Raw genomic sequence first — 19,649 nt, 5'->3', positions numbered from 1 at the left:
TTATACCACGCGAAAGTCAGGCGCGCCCTAAGTGTGCGAGCAGCGGGACAGAACAGCGGGGCACTTGCCGCATTACTGCTCGTTCAACGACGATTTCCATACTAGCACGCAAGACTCTTACTCGTAAAAGCGCAACTACTATTTAAGACCGGCCAACTGTGTATTGGGCCTGTACCAACAAGCGGCAAATACTCAATACTAAATTTTGATCGATATAACTCGTTAACCTGTAGGTACAACCTATAATAAAATAAACACATATATATGTATATGTGTTATGATAAACTTCCTATATTATACTACTACAGTGGATTTTTTCACGTACCTATCCAAATGAAACCATTTGACTTGAAATGTGCACACTGCACACTAAAGAAATTTCGCACTCTGAACCGACCGATCCTTGAATCAATTGACCTATCCAACGACACCCCACTTTATGGGGTACATGAGAAAAAACCAGGTAAGTATGTGAGTCGATCTCGCGCACCGAGAGATTTATAACAGCTTTTAGATAATTTATTACAGCTTACGAGTACTAAGACTGTCAGCTAATCTACGGATAGACGGACCGACATTGCGACCCTATAAAGGTACCACTTTTGTCACTTTGACTACGTGACAAAACTCAAAACTCAAAACCCTAACAACAAAGGAAAATGTCTGTCCAAGGTAACAATCAATGTTGATAAATTATTATCTAACTGGCCGTTAGCCGTGACTCCGTCCGCGTAGAATTCGTTTATCGCTATCCCGCGGGAACTATCAAATTTTCCGGGATAAGAACTAAATTTCAACGAAATCGGTTCAATGGTTTAGACGTGATGAAGAAACAAACAAACAGACTTACAAACTTTCGCATTTATAATTAGTGGGCTTCCAATAAACTGAGTGTAAAAGAATTTATATTTAAGTTGATTAAATTAAAAAAGTACAAAACCTCAGTTTATTAACAAATAATCTCAAATTTAAACATTTTCCAGTACATTTTTGCTCACACGAGCATCTTCGCTCGTGATTCATCACTTCACTATGCAGTATCCATCCCCACGCGACTAACCATTCCATTATCGAGACAGCGATATTATATAATGACAGACTTTGTTCTTCTGATACATCTTCTAGAGTGCGACAATAAAGAAAATAAATTAAATAAGGGCGACACTTTCTTTATAACTGCCACATTTTGGACGTAAAATGAAATAATTATTATTGTAAATTGGTTCAATAGTTCTATAGTTTAGTACTTGCATTGATGTATCAAATTCCAAGTCCATGCGACCACTGGATGTTGTGGGACTTCCAAGATTTGACCTATGCCAACACAACGGCAAATTAAATAAAAGCTTTTAATGAAACAAAAATAATCCTTGATCCCCTAAGATTACAGACAGTTTGAATAAAGTTTTTATCAGTTTAGGTACAGTCAAAAAAATCTGCGCGAAGGAAGTCTCGGACAAAAGTCAGTCCGTCCATGATAACATTTCTTTAAGAGGAGAATGGTTCAGCTCGCTGACTTGTAACAGCTATAATTGCCTCGCATTACATGGTCGGCCGCGAATAACAACAATTAACAAGTTTTTTTAATCTTCGAAAACATTCTCGTGCATGTGGATGACATGCAAAATAAATATCTGAACATAGATTTTGAAAGTAGGTAGTCGTCAAGACGAATCAAATGAGACCAAAATCGATGCGGTCGTGGCGTTTTATTACAGAGTTCCTATGGCCAACCTCTTAACTTTATCATCAGATCAGCTCTACGTCATAATAATATTGCATTGTCATCGGATTTATACATGCATGCAAAATTTCAGCTCAATCGTTTGAAGATATACTCCAAAATTAAGTTGAAATGTTAATTCCACCCGAACAAACATAACTAACATTACAAGTTAATGTAAACATATCACCAAAATGTAAGCACTAGGTGCAAGTATTTTGAATAAAAACAATTTTAAATTCTCATCCTCTTTGGCTGTCGCCCTGTCGGAGGCTGAATAGCGCTTTAGACTTGCCATGCGCAGCGGCAGAAAAAAATGGCTATCTGTCAGAGCGGTATATTCGCGGAAATTCAGCGGACTTCGTATGTTGTGTAATTAAATAATAAGAAGCTCGACTAGTGTGAACAAATTTTAAACTGTACTTATTGTAAACCTTGTAAATAGTGTTAAATACTTAGTATGATTTTTAGTGTAAAAAACAATAAGTAAACATAGTGATTATACGGTGTGGATTTGGCGAGCGCTTTATCAAAGTTGGCTTCATTGAGGTTTGTGGTTCATAAATTGCTTTATTAATTTTGCACAAAAACGAATAACCCACACAATCAGACAGTCACTATATTATATTATAGAAGCTTTTATAAAACATCATTAAAATCGCAAACTTAAAAGGTAAATATTCAAACGAAATAGCTAGTCTTTGCTAGGCTACTCGGTCGCCTTAGCAACGGCTAATAACGCCTAGCAACCAAAAAACGCTGAAAAAAAACACGTTTCTTGTATGACGACCCCCTTTAATTTGTAACTTTATTTTATTTTTAGTATTTGTTGTTATAGCGGCCACAGTAATACATAATCTGTGAAAATTTCAAGTTTCTAACTTTTACAGCTTAAGAGATAGAGCCCTGTGACAGACGGACAGACAGACAGACAGACAGACAGATAGACAGACAGCGGAGTCTTAGTAATAGGGTCCCGTTGGCACCCTTTGGGTACGGAACCCTAAAAACTACATACATTACAATACATAGTTAGATACGATATGTTACCACAAGATAAATTTAAATAATTTGTAGAATTGAATTCGTCTATTATCTAAATCATTACAACAAGCATCAAAATCATTTTTTAATTAAAAGTAACGCTAAGATTGGTCGTAATTTACAGTCTTAAAATTTTATAACAAAAAATTGAACCGACTACGAAAAGCTATGAAAATAATTTTCTACCAGTCTGAAGTCGGTCGGTGCCTCAGCACGAGCCAGCAGGAGTGGACCTATAGTCATCTACCTCACCTACATACTATATATTGGGCTTCAATCACTCCTGCTGGCTCGTGCTGAGGCACCGACCGACTTCAGACTGGTAGAAAATTATTTTCATGGTTTTTTGTAGTCGGTTCAATCTTTTGTTATAATTTTTTTTCAGGCTTTCTAGTGTAAATGATTTAAGATACAATAGTTAAATATCAACTGCTCGTCACCTTTTACGAAAGATTGTTTTTTCCGATGCAGAGACGTTCATTATTGAAGAGTCCTGGTGCTTCACCACCCGTTTTACCATATGCATTACGAGGAGCATAAATTGCTTAGCAACTGTGTCAAAGTAATTAAAATTCAACGCGTGAAGTACTTGTTATTGAGTAGTAACTCCAATGGTCAACTGTGGTCGTCATCATCAGTTCCACTTCACCAAATGATGATTTTCAAAAGCAAATGCACGAGTTACTACTAAATATATCCAATTTACTATAGGTGTCCCTACAACATTTGAAGAGTTCCCTCGATTTCCTTAAGATCCAATCATCAAATCCTAATTTGGTGCTTATGAGACCTAATTGAAAACATTCCTAGACGAAAGCAAAAAAAAAAATTCAAATCGGTTCATAAATGACGGAGTTCTGAGGTAACAAACATAAAAAAAATACAACCAAATTGATAACCTCCTCCTTTTTTGAAGTCTTTTAAAAAGTAACGACAGCTCAAGTCGCTTTCTAACATAAAAGAAAACAAGTGCATATATCCCATAAAGTCACGAAAACTGAAAGACTCAGGAACAAATAAATTGTTTCATATTTTTTTTAAATGCTATATCTGTTGGTGCATACATAAGTATATTCAATGCACATGCGTCAATCTATGTCAACCCCGAGCTTGCATGCAATATGGGATGCGCGAGTTGGCGCATTCTCGCAGATCGTCAACCTCGCCCTCCCCGCGCCACATAACCACTTACGATAAACGGGGATCTTCACTTGTTCTCGCCCTTAAACTGATCTATTAAGGACTCTATTTGATTGCGCCGACACACAGCACTGGTCACCGTACTGACAAAGTGTGTGTTATGAAAAAAAAACCTGCTACACGATATCTCTTTGTTTATTATTTTTAAAATGACCGCGCGAGTTGACGGCACAGTAACTCTATTACACTTAAATAGGACAACGTGCTATTTCCTTCGACGTATCGAACTATTTCTCGGTAGGCAGATATAGCTATGCGTGCATTCCATTCCCCAGCCCGGAATTGAATCATCGGTTTAGCATTTCATTGAAATGAATATTACTTTTGTTATTTATTAGCCTACCTACTTCACAATATGGCGGTGAGAGCGACATGCCTGAGACGCTTGCCAATACGAATGTATACTTTCAAAACATTGTGTCATATTTATTTCAAGAAGTCTTTAAAGTGATCTAATAATTCAATAAAAAAAGAACAAAATATGCTAATATCAGCTAAGAAATAGCTTTGCTTGTTCAGCCTCGCACATATCCATGTCAAAAGGTATGATGGGTTGGCTATCATTTTTATTTTTAACGACCGCGCTAAACGTATTGTTTGTATTGCTTTAAACGGGGAAAACGAAGTTTATCTAATTTAGGGGCTGTTTCACCATCCATTGATTAGCTAACCGCCAGTTAACGCTAATCAATGGATAGTGAAACAGCCCCTTAATCTTTATTTATAAGTACGCATCATAAAGTAAAGCACACGTCGGTAAAAATGACTTTGTGATTTGTGAAGTCGACCTAAAAAAATGGCTCTTTATATCGCCACTTTTCAACTGAACGTTGACTCACTGTAAACATTAGATTCTGCACATAACAATCGCTCACAACACCAGTGAATACTGCACGGAGAAATATCACGCGTCTGGGCCGATATATTTTATCATATTTCATATCTTGATAATAATGGACTTCAATTCGCAAAGCGTATTCGCATTGTATTTAGTGTAATATACCATCACCACTGCACGCACTGACGTGCACTGACTAGCAGCAAGGTAGGCAGCGCTAGTTCTGAAGGCGCGCTGCAGCGGCGCTAACGACCAACTGCCTACCCTGGATTCGACCCAATGCACGTCAGTGTCTATTCTATACATATAATAAATCTGTATTAAGTTGGTGTCTGTACATTGAAAATATTTGAGAAAAACTCTTACTACAGGTATTTATTAGCGCAATAGAACCCACAACAATGATTTTTAGAATTATTGTCTGTTTGTCGGTTTGTCTGTTTATCTGCACTTTTGCTCACGCTAATCTCAGAAACGGCTTAACCTAGTAGAATTCGGTTTTAATTCACTGATGTACTGTCGTTTCCTGGGATATTTAGTGTTTATTTCATTCTAATCGGTTCACAAATAAATAGATACGTCAATTTAAAGAATTTAATGGGACAGGCTTAGAAGAATGACTGTTGGTTTGGCTGAAACTTTGGTTAAATGTATACTGTTATGGTTACTATAATAGTCTGTCCATACTATTTGATCTGTATATACTATTTGGTCCTGTCCATTTGTTTGTTGGTCTGTCTGTACGAACGACACAGGTATTTTATTCTGAAACTATGAGTGTTGTTCATAAAATTTTGATGGCAGGTATCAACTGACTGAAATAAATCTAAGACCACGCAGATGAAGAAACAATATATTTATATTTAATTACGTCATTGAATCGAGTTTTTTTCTAGCAGGATTTTGTACTTGGAACAAAGACGACACGAGACAGAGCGCGTTAGACAATACGGCTTCTGGACACACCACGGCAACATGCTTGTGACATGTTATGTCGTGTGCAGTAAGTCTGTAAGGTTTACCTTGATGGTGCTGCGGCGAAGGCGTGCCCTGGTGCTGGAAGTTGGCGTACATGCCCTGCTGCGCGGCAACGGACACGTGCCCGCCGCCCGCGCCGCTCACCTGCATGTGCTGGGCTGCTGACACCTGTCGGAATATGTTAAAATTAAAGGAGGAAGCGGATTGATGTGTAAAGAAAGTCCTCAAGAAATAGTACTTTACTGCCGAGGCCAGGAAAAAGCAATTGGTGGAGTTTGACGGACGAAGCCTAGCTGAGCCATTTCCGCTGAGGCATATATACTTAGTGCTTTTTTCAATAATGCGAGGAAATAAAGCAAAATTATTAAATTAAATGGTTGGGCACGGTTTTAATAGTACATTACTGCCGAGGCCAGGAAACAGCAATGAGGCCTATCGTTTTTTATCTCACTAGATGGCGCACTGTTGCGTGAGGTTTTTAAGTATGGCTTTCAAAGTATGTTATTACGGGCGTGAAAACAAAGTTTAGATTAAAATCATATTTAATACACCTTAAAACCGTACCATAAAAATATCGAGCATGCCACAGTGTTGCATAGTCCCCGTTTTGTTCGGAAAAAAGAGAGGACAAAGGTTTCCGAAAGACAAAACTGTCTCAAAACACAGACATTCATTGCCCCGGAACGCATATTTGCCATAATTAATTTCAGATATTGCAAAATATTCACAAAATTATTCTAATTATAAATAAACCCGCGTACCTCACCCAAAAACTATGAGATTTGACATTTCGGAGACCTCACGCTACACTAGCGCTTCTAGTGGCGAATTCATTCGCGATAGCCCTCATTCGTTGATGAGTAGAGTTTGATTGTCAATAAATACGAATCCACGAATTGCCATTTCCGCTCAGGCATGTATAGTGCTTTTCTCCAATATTAAATGCGAGGAAATAAAGCAAAATCGTTAAAATATTAAATTAAATGCTCAGGCACGGTTTTAAAAAGTTGCCCTTATACTTTCCCGCGATACTTTTTTTTTTTAATGTACACTACACAACTCATAATGCCATTTCAGTTAAAATAAAGTTAAATGCAATGAAGCTCAGTATAACTAAATTACAGTTTAAAGTGCCGCTGAGCGCTTTTTAGTTACTTCATCCATTTTCTTTTGTTACCATTTATTTGGTATCTTAAATTGTGCTTGAACTCAAAATAAAAACAGTTCGAGACAATTTTAAAGACGCTGTTTCTTCCTAAATTGAATCTTAGACTAGGACTTAAAAAGAAAAAAGGTAGAAGGCATTTGATCGTCAGGCTGTTAAGATTGACTTACCATAGTCAAAACGTGAATTTAAAAAGTAAAAAACCTGCATGGTAATGGAATTTCAGGGCGGCCAAGAAGTGATTTTATTTTTTTTAATTTGTGGCAGTCTTTAAGGAAGAACTTCGCGGACTATGTTTGCGACAGATAGGCGGACATTTCCGAGCATATTGGAGAAAAATATGTAAAGACTTCGTTGGTCACGCCTTTGTATGGAAAGACTCCAGCCCATTGCAAGCTTTCGGTTTTCTTTAAAATTTTCTTTAGGCAAGTTTGCTCTATCTTACTCCACATCTTCGATTACCATCAGGGGTGATTTTGGTCAAACGGAAGCCCATTTCTATATATTTATTTATTATTTATTATATATATTTCCCCTTTACAACTTTACAACTTTTGGTAGAGTAGGCATTTTTAAATTGACGTTAAGTCACAGTGGAGTGGACGTCTTAATACAGTGGACAGTGTGAAATCAAAGGCTTTATATACATATATAAACGCCAATTTAACGTCAATTTAAAAATGCCTACTCTACCAAAAGTTGTAAAGGGGAAAAATGTCTCTACATCTCGTTCTGACATCATTAGCTCAAGATCTGTTGCTAAGTTTATCGTGCTGGTAGAGTCGAAGTGAGGATATGCCGCAACTTTTTTTTCTTTGCTTCTTTCCATGCTAAAAAAAAACTGGTGTAATGAGAACAACGTGCAAGGAAACAGCCTAAAAATCAAAGGTACCCTATAAAAAAAAATAGGTACAACATTTATTCATTATTCGCGCAGTTATCTACGTATCTTATGGGACGGTATGTAAAATGTTGAAAAGACTAAAGGTTGAGAAGCTGACCCTTAAGATTCGCGCATACATAATTGATTACGTGTTTCAATTAATTCTCTAACAATGGTTGGTAAGAACTCGATGCATAACATTCTCTCTATAGTTACATACACATATTTGCGTCGTTGTTATAATTTCATCACCAAAGAGTTGCGATATGAAACATACATAGAAATCAATTTTATAAGTATTTTGTGAAAGCGACTAGTGAAATCAATACGCGAGGTTTAGGAATAGCGACAATGATTTTTTGCAATAATTATTATAAAATAAAGGTAGAGTGCAGAGTCAACTTGTAAAGTATTATTGGTTAGTACCTAAAACGGAATTTTATTACCGCCTAAAAATTTGTTGATTTACTTCCTCGTCAGAAAAACTTCCATAACAACAATAATGAAGAGTAGGTATCTTAATTCACGAATAAATTAGTTATTTAAGAGTCTATACACAATTCAAAGGTTTAATTTACTCTAGAGTCTAAAGTATATTGTATTTTCCGGTTGACTAAATTATTGATTGTCAGGGTCCACCGCTTCATTGATTGGACTAAACCAACAATTGTAAATTCTACAATAATCTTTAGCTTGAACATTAGATAAGGGATATAAGCGATAACGATGAAGCAGCAATGAATATATATATATTATTTGTTAAGAGTTAAGTGACGTACAGGCCTATGTACTGTTCGGTGTTTCACACTGCCGACGCTTTATTAATCTGCATTTATAGAAAGAAATTAAATAAATATTTCTGACAGTTCCAAAAATTCAAGTTTAGAGTCGCAACAATCGAGGCGAACGTATCTAATTAGGGAGGTATTCCACTGATTCCACTAATCCAATTCCTTCACTCAAGATTTGATCAGAAGTAATTTCTAGGTATTAAAGCTATATTTAAGTAAGTTATCCAAGCTCTACAATCAAAATGTACTAGCAATGGATATGTTAATTATACCCTGTTCTAGGCAATTATTATGTCAAAAAGTTAAAAGTCAAGGCATGGATTTGTCACAATATAAGCACTTAGTGACAGCTGGCCGTCGATCCATCAGTCTGGAGACGATGCGAGCGGCGCGGGCGCCGACAAACCTGTTCTGTCACCCCCCACCCCCGCTCTCGCAGCTCCCGCGATTTTTGTTACTCGCTCAATGTTGCGCCGCAAGGCAGACGAAGCCGCATTGTAGCCAGACAACCTAACGGCACCTTATCTGATCACACATCGCTTCAAATGACCCGAGGATTGCAATCACTCGGCGGCAGGTAAGGATCGCTCCCGTGTGAAAGGAACTCGGACCGGTCCGTATCTAAATACGTACATTTATTTTACTCAATAACGAGTTTTATACTTATCAAATTGATGTAGTCTCATGTTGAATTTTCATTTGGGTGAGAGACGAAAGTTGAGTGAAAGTTACATAGCATGTTAGATATTTTGTAGGCTTTTATTTTTGGGATGAAAATACTTGACGATGTCGCTCAAATTATTTTCGCTCACTTCCCATCTCTAACTAAACTCGTGTCATCTGTTTGAAACAATGGATAATCATCATCATCAGCCGGAACCGGAAGACGTCCACTGCTGGACAAAGGCCTCCCCCTTAGAACGCCACAAAGAACGACAACTCGCCACTTGCATCCACCGGTTTCCCGCAACTCTCACGATGTCGTCAGTCCACCTGGTGGGAGGCCTGCCAGCGATTCGTCTTTCGGTTCGTGGTCGCCACTCGAGGACTTTTCTCCCCCAACGGTTATCTGTTGTATGGATAACATTACCCAATAATTTGTTAGAGACAGTTAGTATTGATTTTATTTTAACGAGAGATAGATATTATGCCATGTTTGCAACTGATAATAACAAGGTTGCTAGATACCATTGCCTAGCAACCTTGTCATTGCTAATAATATGTAGGTCAATGCAGACTAAAAAAAAGTTTAAGCTAGTAAAGCTGCAGGGCTACTACGAAACTCGAAGTTCGGGTCGTGCGGTCCCTCTGACACTTAAACTATTTAATACGAGAGCGAGAGGGACGGTACGATGCGAACTTCGAGTTTCGAGTTTCGTAGTAGCCCTGCTGGTTGTGTGACAGACGTTGCAAGATACACTGACTACTGGAAGAATAAGCTATAGATAGGTAATATGCATAATAGAGCCCGTAACATGCAACAACTTTATCTTATAATTTCCAGGTAACACTGAACTTTATTTGTTACATGCATAGTGGTTTGAGTAGTAACTTAATTATGTACCAGTGAGTGGTGCGTCGCATCGATTTAAAGTACCCTAAATAATTCTGAATCGAAGGTGCGTCGCCTTAAGAACTCGATTCCCACCGGGTTGCCAAACGCTTTTACGTGACGTCAGGGATGATGAATACACTGACTGCGAGTTCGAGGTGTTGCACCCAAAGACAAGACCAAACTAACACTTCTCTCACTGTCTGGGTTGCCTAACGACATTGTTCACTCTACCCTACTGTTAGCGTGAGTTGCACCAAGTTACTATAACGATAATCAATCCAAGGAATCGTCAAATCCCTGGTTAAATAAATTTTCGCAAGCCAAAATTTACTCAAAATTGATTATCGCTAATAGTAACTTGATGCAACTTGCACTTAAATAGTTACCTATTATGATAATATTATTCAAAAGATCACAAATCTTTTGCCGTAGTAAAAGGAAGTAGCAATCGGTGACATTTAGCTGCGTATCGATATGGTTTTGAATAAAAATAGATATAGTAAGGATGTAAGATTGGCGCGGCAAGGGGGTCTTGCAGGGAATCGACCGAACCTCCCGCCGGGCGCGCCCGCCCGCCCATGACATTTCAACACGAACGCCTACTGCAAATCTCATTAACAACGTGCTCATATACCATATCTATTTTAATTCAGTTTTTAGGGTTTCGTAGTCAACTAGGAACCCTTATATAGTTTATATATGTATAAAGCTGTAATTTGGCATGAATATACATATCAGTCACGCCGAAAAAGTGGTAAAATAAAAAAAAAATAGGGTAGGTACAGCCAAGTGTAAAAATATGTACTTATTCAAAGTTTCAAAAATATGTATACGACAGACTCTTATTCCGGCGCAATAAGGTCATTTAAAGTGGTTCGAATAGATACTTATTTTTGCACTTGACTGTAGTACCCTATCCTGCCCTACCCATAGACGTAGAGTGCGAGTGTTTTTTTTTCTCGGCTAACCCTATAGTGTGGGGTATCATTGGATAGGTCTTTAAAACTCTAAAATCTAAACTGTAGGGTGGATGGAAAATTTTGAAAAAATTTAGGATTGGATGGTAGTACTAAGTACATATTATTATATCAAATTTACAAGGAAAATTATAACGGCTAAGATTGCTTGAGAAGTATTAGTAGTTTAAGAGTAAATAGCAGCCTAAGGTACAAAATGTACCTTAGTAAACTTGGAAGATTCCGTACACAATACGAAATCCTTAGAAAAATATGACTTGATTTTTTCGTAATGGACTACGGAACCCTATCGTGGGTGTATCCAACACGCTCTTGGCCGGTTCTTTATAAAATCCCGTATGTTAAGCTATTGAATTGTACATGTACCTATTATCCCGTAAGGAGCTGTTAAAGCAATCTTATCTACGTTTACCATTAACGGGAGTTCATGTGTATCGCCATATTTTTCTATAGTTAATGTATGCAAAATGGTCCCAAATCAGCAATCTGCCGGTCTTGCGAACGGCGCTGGTCTTCCTTTGGGACCATCTGGTCATTATTAAAAAAAATACAGTTAAGTGAGACCGATACAATTTACTTTCCTATTTACTAACATTACAAAATGGGTTGCCAGAATATTAAAAAGAAACAAGAAATAGGCATAGGCCAGTCTGCTTTACCTTTCTCACTCCTAACAAAAGAGAGAAAAAAAGAAGAATAGACAAAACAAAACAACATGCGATGCGATTGATTCGCCAACCAAATTGCGATTTCTAAAAGTTATTCGACTCTAAAAATACAAAGTTGATTTACGTCAATATTCTTCGGTACCCCAAATAGTAATTAATGTTAATTATTCAAGAAATGTGAATTAAAAATATGAGTGCAGTTGCCATAAAACAATTTGTGTTTCAAATAAATAAGGCCGCGCAACCATGAAATGATCAACATTATAGCAAAAAAAAACAACAGTGGTAAACCAGATGAGAAAACAGACAGGTATGCAGTTTTATTATAATTGTGTCCTCCAATTTGATCTAGCCTATCATATTTAATTTAATTTTTAATTTTAATTTTACAGGTTCCCAGTAGGATTTGTCCCTACAAAGTGCAATACTAAGAATAAGTATTTACTCAATTAGCAATCCGAATAACATCCATAGCAAAGTAGATGGACCGCAAACAAAAAAGGTACCTACACGCTTTGCTATACTCATAACCTCACACAAACTAAATGCAACTGGTGTCATGTGCTAAAGTTTCTTGTTTTTGCTGATGTTCGTGCATATGCTTTTTAAGTTTTGTTTTAAAGCTACAAGCTACAAGCTTTGCTCGACTTGGCGGACGCACTAGGTACCTACTGTGCCCGTGAATGTACAAAATAATATCAACACCCGCTGTGGAAATCTTTGACGTAGTTTTAATATTTGGTTAGGAATTTCTTATCGGTCGGACAGGCAATAAGTGCCTTTGGCTACTTTACATTTCTACGAGCATAAAATATGCCTCTATAATGTCGATTCGTTTCAGCCAAAGATTGGATTTTAACCTTTTTAGTGTAAGTTCACGGAACGCGCGTCCCACGGTGTGCGTCACGCCGTACCCCGGACTTCCTTGTACCCTTATCTCAACTCATGGGTATTAACTGAACTTTGTAATGAGAGTTTTAAATTGGTAACGTTGTGACGCTTATCAATGGTAATCATTGATAATAGAACATTACTGTAGAGGCCGGGAAGTAGGGGGTTGCCGGCATCGCATCCCATCCGGCCTCGCTCACGTTCCGGCCGAGGCTTGAATAATGCTTTTCTCAAACATGACATGAAATAAAATAAAAATAAAAAAACAAGAAATCAAGCATGGCGGGACGCTAGTCTGGTCGCCCTGTTGCGTGCGCGCGTGTCGCGCTGGCTGCTGGCGCGGCGACTGCGGAGCGGGTGCTGTTGGCGAAGGCCGTGCCGGAGAGCGCGCGTTGAAACAAAAGACGGTCGCATTGCCGGCCAGCGGCCTGCAAAGTTGTATTAATTCTCTTTGCAGGCCGCTAGAGTGACCGCGGGCAGGCAGGCGAGATGCATTTTCTCAAACATGACATGAAACAATAATATTGACGCTGTGTTACAAATAATAGGCCGAGAAGTATCGCGCTGCAGGCGCTGCGGCTCGCCTGCCTGCCTTTTTGCCTGCCTGTTATTTTATTTTATTTCATGTCATGTTTGAGAAAAGCATTATACAAGCCTCGGCCGGAGCACATCAAAAAAGTCCTTTTTTTATGTAGCCTGTATTATGTCCCACTGCTGGGCAAAGGCCTCCCCTTTTCTCCGCCACTCTTCCCTGTCCTGGGCATACACCTGTCAATCGAGCTGAAAAACGCTCAGGTCGTCCCGCCATCTCCTCTTGGGTCTGCCTCTGCTCCTATGCCCATCCCTCGGATCCCATTCGGTTACGATTCGCTAATGAAGGGCAACCTTCCTCTGTCACTTAAGCGCAAACTCGTCGCATGTGTATGCTTCCCATTTTAACCTACGGCGCACAGACTTGGTCATTGACTGAAGCTCAAAAGTTCAGGCTCAAGGTTTGCCAACGAGCAATGGAGCGCAGTATTTTGGATGTTCGAAGAACTGATCGAATCAGAAACACGATACTGCGCTCCAATACTGTTGTCAAGACCGCCAAGCTGAAGTGGGACTGAGCCGGACATGTCTGCCGCATCCACCCGGACCGATGGGCACGAATCGTAACCGAATGGGATCCTATTGTTTACCAAAAAAAAATTCGAATTCACATCTTAATGACTGATTGCACAGCAAAATACTCCACTCAAAATATTACGTAATAAACTGCAAATTATATTCGTGACGTACCGCTATTTATCTTAAAGTATAATAAAGCATTTTTATTATTGCACACCTAATTCCTAATGACTAACGCCCATCGTAACTTGTAACTCTTTTTTTTAAATAGGTATAGCTTCTATTTTCGCACATCAAATATATAATTACATATCAATTTACTTTCAGCATGTATATACTATTTACATAACCAGCACCAGTAGGGGCCAAATTATTTCCTAAATAAATAAGGTTCTGGCGCTTCGCCGGCCGCTGCCGCGGCGCGCTCGCTTTGCTCGCTCGGCTCGCGCGTTGTGGTCGCAATGTACCTAGCGCTCCTTCTCGCTCCGCTCGTCGCCGTACCTAATTTTCCGGTGTCAAATTGACAGTAAATGTTATTTTGCTATGAGAATGAGTATCATCTACGCACGCTCTAGTTAATTTGCTGTGGAGTCAGTATTTTTGCTGTACAGTCAGTATTTTTGACGTGATTGTAGTATTTTTGTATAGTTTGTGTTAATGTATATTTTCGAATTATCTGCAGTACTAGTTTTGCTAAACATTTAGTTTATTTGTATTGAAATACTTAATTTAATTGATGTACAAAGGTATATCAATGATGAGAATAAATTGATAGGCAATTATTTATTTGATGTGCAATTAATAATATTCCATCTATGAAGAACTTACAGTCGCGTGAGTTGATAAAATAATTTACAAAGAATTCACGATAAAACCGAAGCGTTACTTGAAAAGTAAACGTCTCGTTATTATTACTTTTACTTTTATTGACAAAAGATATGTATTTAGATACGTAATTTCTGTTTCAATATCTTTTCCCTATTCAAAAATTAACTGTTTGTTTTCGTAAGATCCAGGATGCGTCGCATAAACCATGCTATGGTTACGCGACCGGCAGCGTCAGCGCTCGTCGAGCAGTCGATGACATTCCAAGTGTCGCGCTAGAAGCAAAAAGTATGTAGGACGTACTCCCACCCCAATTGCTTCCTGCACCGAGAACACGTGTCCCTTCCCAAGCTAATCGCTCGCTCTCGACACAAAAGAGAGTATTTACAAGTTTTAAAACCAATTTTCATTCGTAATAGATTCAAAGTTTTGATTGAGCTGTGGTTTGTTAGGGATTGAACTATGGCAGCTATATTTAGGAAAGTTTAGTTGATGCAATATAAAATTGTAAAATTGATGAGATAAAACTGGAGAGCTAATTTATAGTGTGACTCAACCAACAGCCGTTGCACTTGAAACGGGAATGTTTCATGCTGGCAGTAATAAATAGGGCGGCCATCATAAACGGAGGAACTTGAACTTAATTTTCAAGGGGCGCAGGCGAAAGACAAACATGTGGTATCCATACATCTGCGCGATCGCAAACCCGGCGTATCACACGAAACTATACAATAACAATTACACCACCTGCTGATGTGTTATGGCGCTCAAGTGCTAACTTACTAAATAGCCAAGTTAATTTTAATCTAGGTCGTGTGTTACAGTTTGAAGTTTCTAAATAGGTTGATTATAAGAAATATCCATTATTATGTCTGGTATTAAAAATTGCAATATGTGGCTTGAAAAAAGTTGACACTTTTATGCCAAATTAAAGTGAAACTCATAATAATATACGTGTCCGCATATTTTTGAGATCTATATATGAAAACTTTTTCAACTTCTTAGTGTATTTTAATTTGTAAAACATCTATTCCACTAAGGATTTGAGCAACATTTGGGTTTTTTATGTATAGAGTAAGAAACTAAAAATATAAATTTCCCGCTACTTAATATAGTGTATTGTATTCTAGCCTGAGTTCAAAGCGATGTGTCTTAAGGTCTGTTTTAGGTGCGACCCCGGGGATAAACCGTAATGTCGGAGGAACATCGCGAAGGGACGGCAGAAGCCCGCCGAAGTCGGCGGCGGGCGGGAGGCGCGCGCACGTCGCGCCGCCGGTCGATACCACACCAGACTACCATGTTTTTTATGTCCTTTCACGTCACGAATCACCCAATAAAGAAGACTTCCCATTATCTAAAACACTTAGTACTAAACTCCTATTCCAAGTTTAAAACATCTCTTAAAATCATGGTCTAAAATAATTAAAGACATCGGCAGAGAGAAATAGTACATTACTGCAGAGGCCGGGAAAGAAAGGCTTGCAGGCCGAGTATGTATAGGAAAGGTATACGAGGCTGGCATGTTCTTTTACGCCGTGGCTTGTATAGTGCTTTTCTCAAACATGCACTAAAAGAAATAAAAACTCGTAGAAATCAATGTTTTAATCGTAAGACAACTAAAATTGTACCAGACTCAAATTATAACTACCATCTATATAAGTGTTTATTTCATTCTAACATGATTTTTAAAACATTAAAATAATCCCCATAAAATCAAATTGCTATAAAACATGTAGATATAACGGACTGCAACAATACATTCGGATCATGTTTCTAAACGAAACTTTTGAAATAACAATGGAACTTATTTGCAAAATGGCTAAAGCCCAAGTCCAGTCAATCAAAAAAAAAGACAATGACACTTGTAAATTTTCGCGCCAAAACTTTTTTTATTGCGTTTCCTGTTCGGATTTTAGGGCCATTATACACGAACTGCAGCTCGTTTAATCAGCTACATTAATACTTTATTATGTAAATTAAATTGTAATTTGACGTAAAACGCATCGGTAATATTTACATATAGAATATTCATAGTCCTGTGAATTTATTCAGTAACTAATAAATGAACCATAGAAATTCAGATTATTAATTTCAAGTCGTGTATAATGGCCTTTATCGTGGATATTTGACGTTTTGCATTGAAACAAAAGACTGTTGTCTTGCAGGCCTAGGCCTGCAACAGTATATTTTGAAGCCTGTTTTATGGAGCACAACAAACATTACATAGCATGTTTGAGAAAATAAATTTTGGCGCGTAATCGGTTTAATTTTGAATCGCTTCCTGTCAATGCATTTCAAACAATCGACGTAATTCTCTCGTCTCGCACGCAACGTAATGAGCTCATAACAACCGGAATGCTGTTCGCTTCGGTAATATTATCAAACTAAGTTATTCCGCCGCAATTTGACGCTCTCTTCGTCTTGTAATTTAGGTAATTTGTCCTTTTAACTTTTTTGCACATGGAATCTGCACCAATTATTAGTAGATTATTCCAGCGTGAAATATGTATATACAATACTGATACTAAATGAAACGAAAGTAATAATAAAAAAATGGCGTTAGCACTTTCTTAATGTCGTTAAAAGTCGTTTTTACGGTAGCTCCAAACTTCAACTTTAGTTGGCAAAAACTTGAAATAGCATAGCATACCTGTAAATTGTGGTGGGGCTGCGAAAGATGCAGTTGCTGATGCTGCGACATGTGGAGGTGGTCGAGCGAGGGTCTTGGGCGGTAGGCGCCGGCGCCGGGGCCGGCCGCGCCGCCGTAGCCGCGGTACCGCGCCCAATCCCCACCCGCTGCCTGCTGGTGTTGCTCCGCCATATGCTTCAGAGTCTGAGCAGCCGGCGACATTTCTCCGCCCGCGCCGCCGTACCGCGGCGCCGGCTCGCCCTCCGACGGCTCCATGTTTCCCAGTCCGTTGAACTTGCTACCATCCAGATCAAAGTCTTTCATGAACTCTGGGTATTCGGATATTTCGGTGATGAGATCCTCGAAAGTGTCGTCGCCGTCATCTTCGCCGATAAGGTCGGCGAGGCCGGGGAAAGCCGACGCGGCATCGCGCTCGAGGGCCGCCGCGCACTCGTCCAGACCGACAAATTCGTCGTCGGCGACCTCTGATTTGCATTCGGCTTTGCATTCCCGCTCGCAGTCGAGGGGCGTCGGGGCCCGCGGCGGCTGCTGCGGTGGCGGCGAGTTAGAGGTCTTGACGGCGTTGGCAAGGGCTTTGACGGTGACGTTGGTGGAGATCTGCTGCGGCTGCGAGTCGGCGGCGGACGTGGTAAACTCCAGCTGCTGGACTATCTCCACGGAGAACTTCGTGAGCGCCTCGCCGGGCCCGCCCCCGCCGATGCCGCCGCATTGTAATTTAGCTGGCGGCTCATAATCGCCACAACCGAATTTTTGTTGCTGCAACAAATTATTTAATGTTATGAGAATAATTAAGATAATATTAACACATTTCAATAATTCTATAGGTATCTGCTAAACAGAGTACCTAGGGGAGATGAAAAACTTATGATTACCTATGAAATTCTCAAAAATTACATTGTGGACAAATTACGTTGCGTAAAAAACACCTGCGCAAAATGTCTAATTCTAGCGGTTGAATTTTGGAATTTCATCCTAATCCCGTGTATCATTATTTCAGAATATCGGGATAAAAAGTAGCCTATGCGTTATTGATTACAGACTTCCAGCACCAGCCGTTTTGGCGTGTAGGAGTTAGTAAAGACACCCACGACGCCCGCACGCACTCACAAACTTTTACATTTATTATATTAGTACGATCAAATCTAGGTACCTATCAATATGAACATTTATTTAGAAGTCGAAATAACTACGTCTCGTATATTGATGTACCTATATAATATTTCATTTAAATATGTTTACTTTCTCAAGTTTTGTGTCGATAAAAATACGGCATAGTAATATAGTTGCATGATTTTATCGTTATAATCAAACTTTACGCTTTCAAACTACGAATGTCGGATTTCACAAATCAAGTGTTATTGTCATACGGAGTAACGTAAAATGCTCGTTCATAAGAGAAACATAAGTAGTTTGATTTCTATTGCTGTATCATTTTAAAAGAATGTAGAGTCGCAAGACACAATTCAACTGCGATTTATTTAGGTATAGGTATTATAATATTTCACAATACATCATATATTTATAAGCACGTGTAAGATAAAACTTGGTTACAGCGTGTTTCAATCGACAGCGTAGAATGGATTGGATTGAATGCAAAATAAACGTTCAGCATTCTGAATAAAACAATCTCATTATTAAACAATTGCGTATATGATATGAAAGCCATCGTACTTGCAATGCAAAGTATGTACTTAGATACATATCACAGAATTTCAGGAAAGGAAAGTGCATAGTGATTTTAAATTATCATAAGTGTGAACATGACGGTTTAGAAGACAAATGTGCAAATTTTTGCTTTTTTTTATTATGACAAGAGCAAACGCGAAAGCATTCTCATTTAGTAGCACATTTGTCTTCTAGATCATTGGATCAGTTGTGCTGCTTTCTGGACTTATCTAAATAAAACCCAGCCTGACAATCATTAAATCTAGACAAGCCAGATGTGCTGAAATGTTCTTTCGAGCTCTACTGACGCTACATGTGCGCCCAAGTGAGCGCAAACAATACTGAGGATAGTCAGAGCCTTGGTGGACTCTAATCACGTGTGCTCGTATCAAACAAACATCACATGTACTGATGAGATAATATCTATTTAAAAATCTACTAACTGGAACGATATCTTACATTGATTGGATAATAGTTTCATCTAACTATCCAAAAGTTACATCAATAGTCAAATTGTTGGTACTCGAAACTAACGTTTGTTTCACTTCCGCCCGCAGACCCGCCTCTAATCTGCAGCGTCCCTTAGATCACGCATTTAGGTTACGTCGATACCATGTTCCGATAACATTACAATATCACGATTTAATAACGTGTTTATACATACTCATAAAGCTGCCGGACATAAT

The 19,649-nt window shown here is 38.7% G+C and overlaps 1 protein-coding gene across 1 annotated transcript in view; it reads right to left on the bottom strand.

Annotated features, from left to right (window-relative positions):
• LOC141442472 (uncharacterized) overlaps positions 1-19,649 on the bottom strand; it is a 52,413-nt gene that overhangs the window by 10,052 nt on the left and 22,712 nt on the right. Inside the window, exons 3-4 of the mRNA XM_074107488.1 lie at positions 17,299-18,054; positions 5,828-5,951 (exon numbers count right to left, since the gene is read on the bottom strand). Of these exons, the coding sequence (XP_073963589.1) occupies positions 5,828-5,951; positions 17,299-18,054 (880 nt within the window). The remainder of the gene's footprint in view (positions 1-5,827; positions 5,952-17,298; positions 18,055-19,649) is intronic.

The sequence above is a fragment of the Choristoneura fumiferana genome, chromosome 2 (genome assembly GCF_025370935.1).
Source record: "Choristoneura fumiferana chromosome 2, NRCan_CFum_1, whole genome shotgun sequence".
NCBI lineage: Eukaryota > Metazoa > Arthropoda > Insecta > Lepidoptera > Tortricidae > Choristoneura > Choristoneura fumiferana.
The sequence above is the reverse complement of the archived record's forward strand: the minus strand, read 5'-3'. Positions and strand labels throughout refer to the sequence as shown.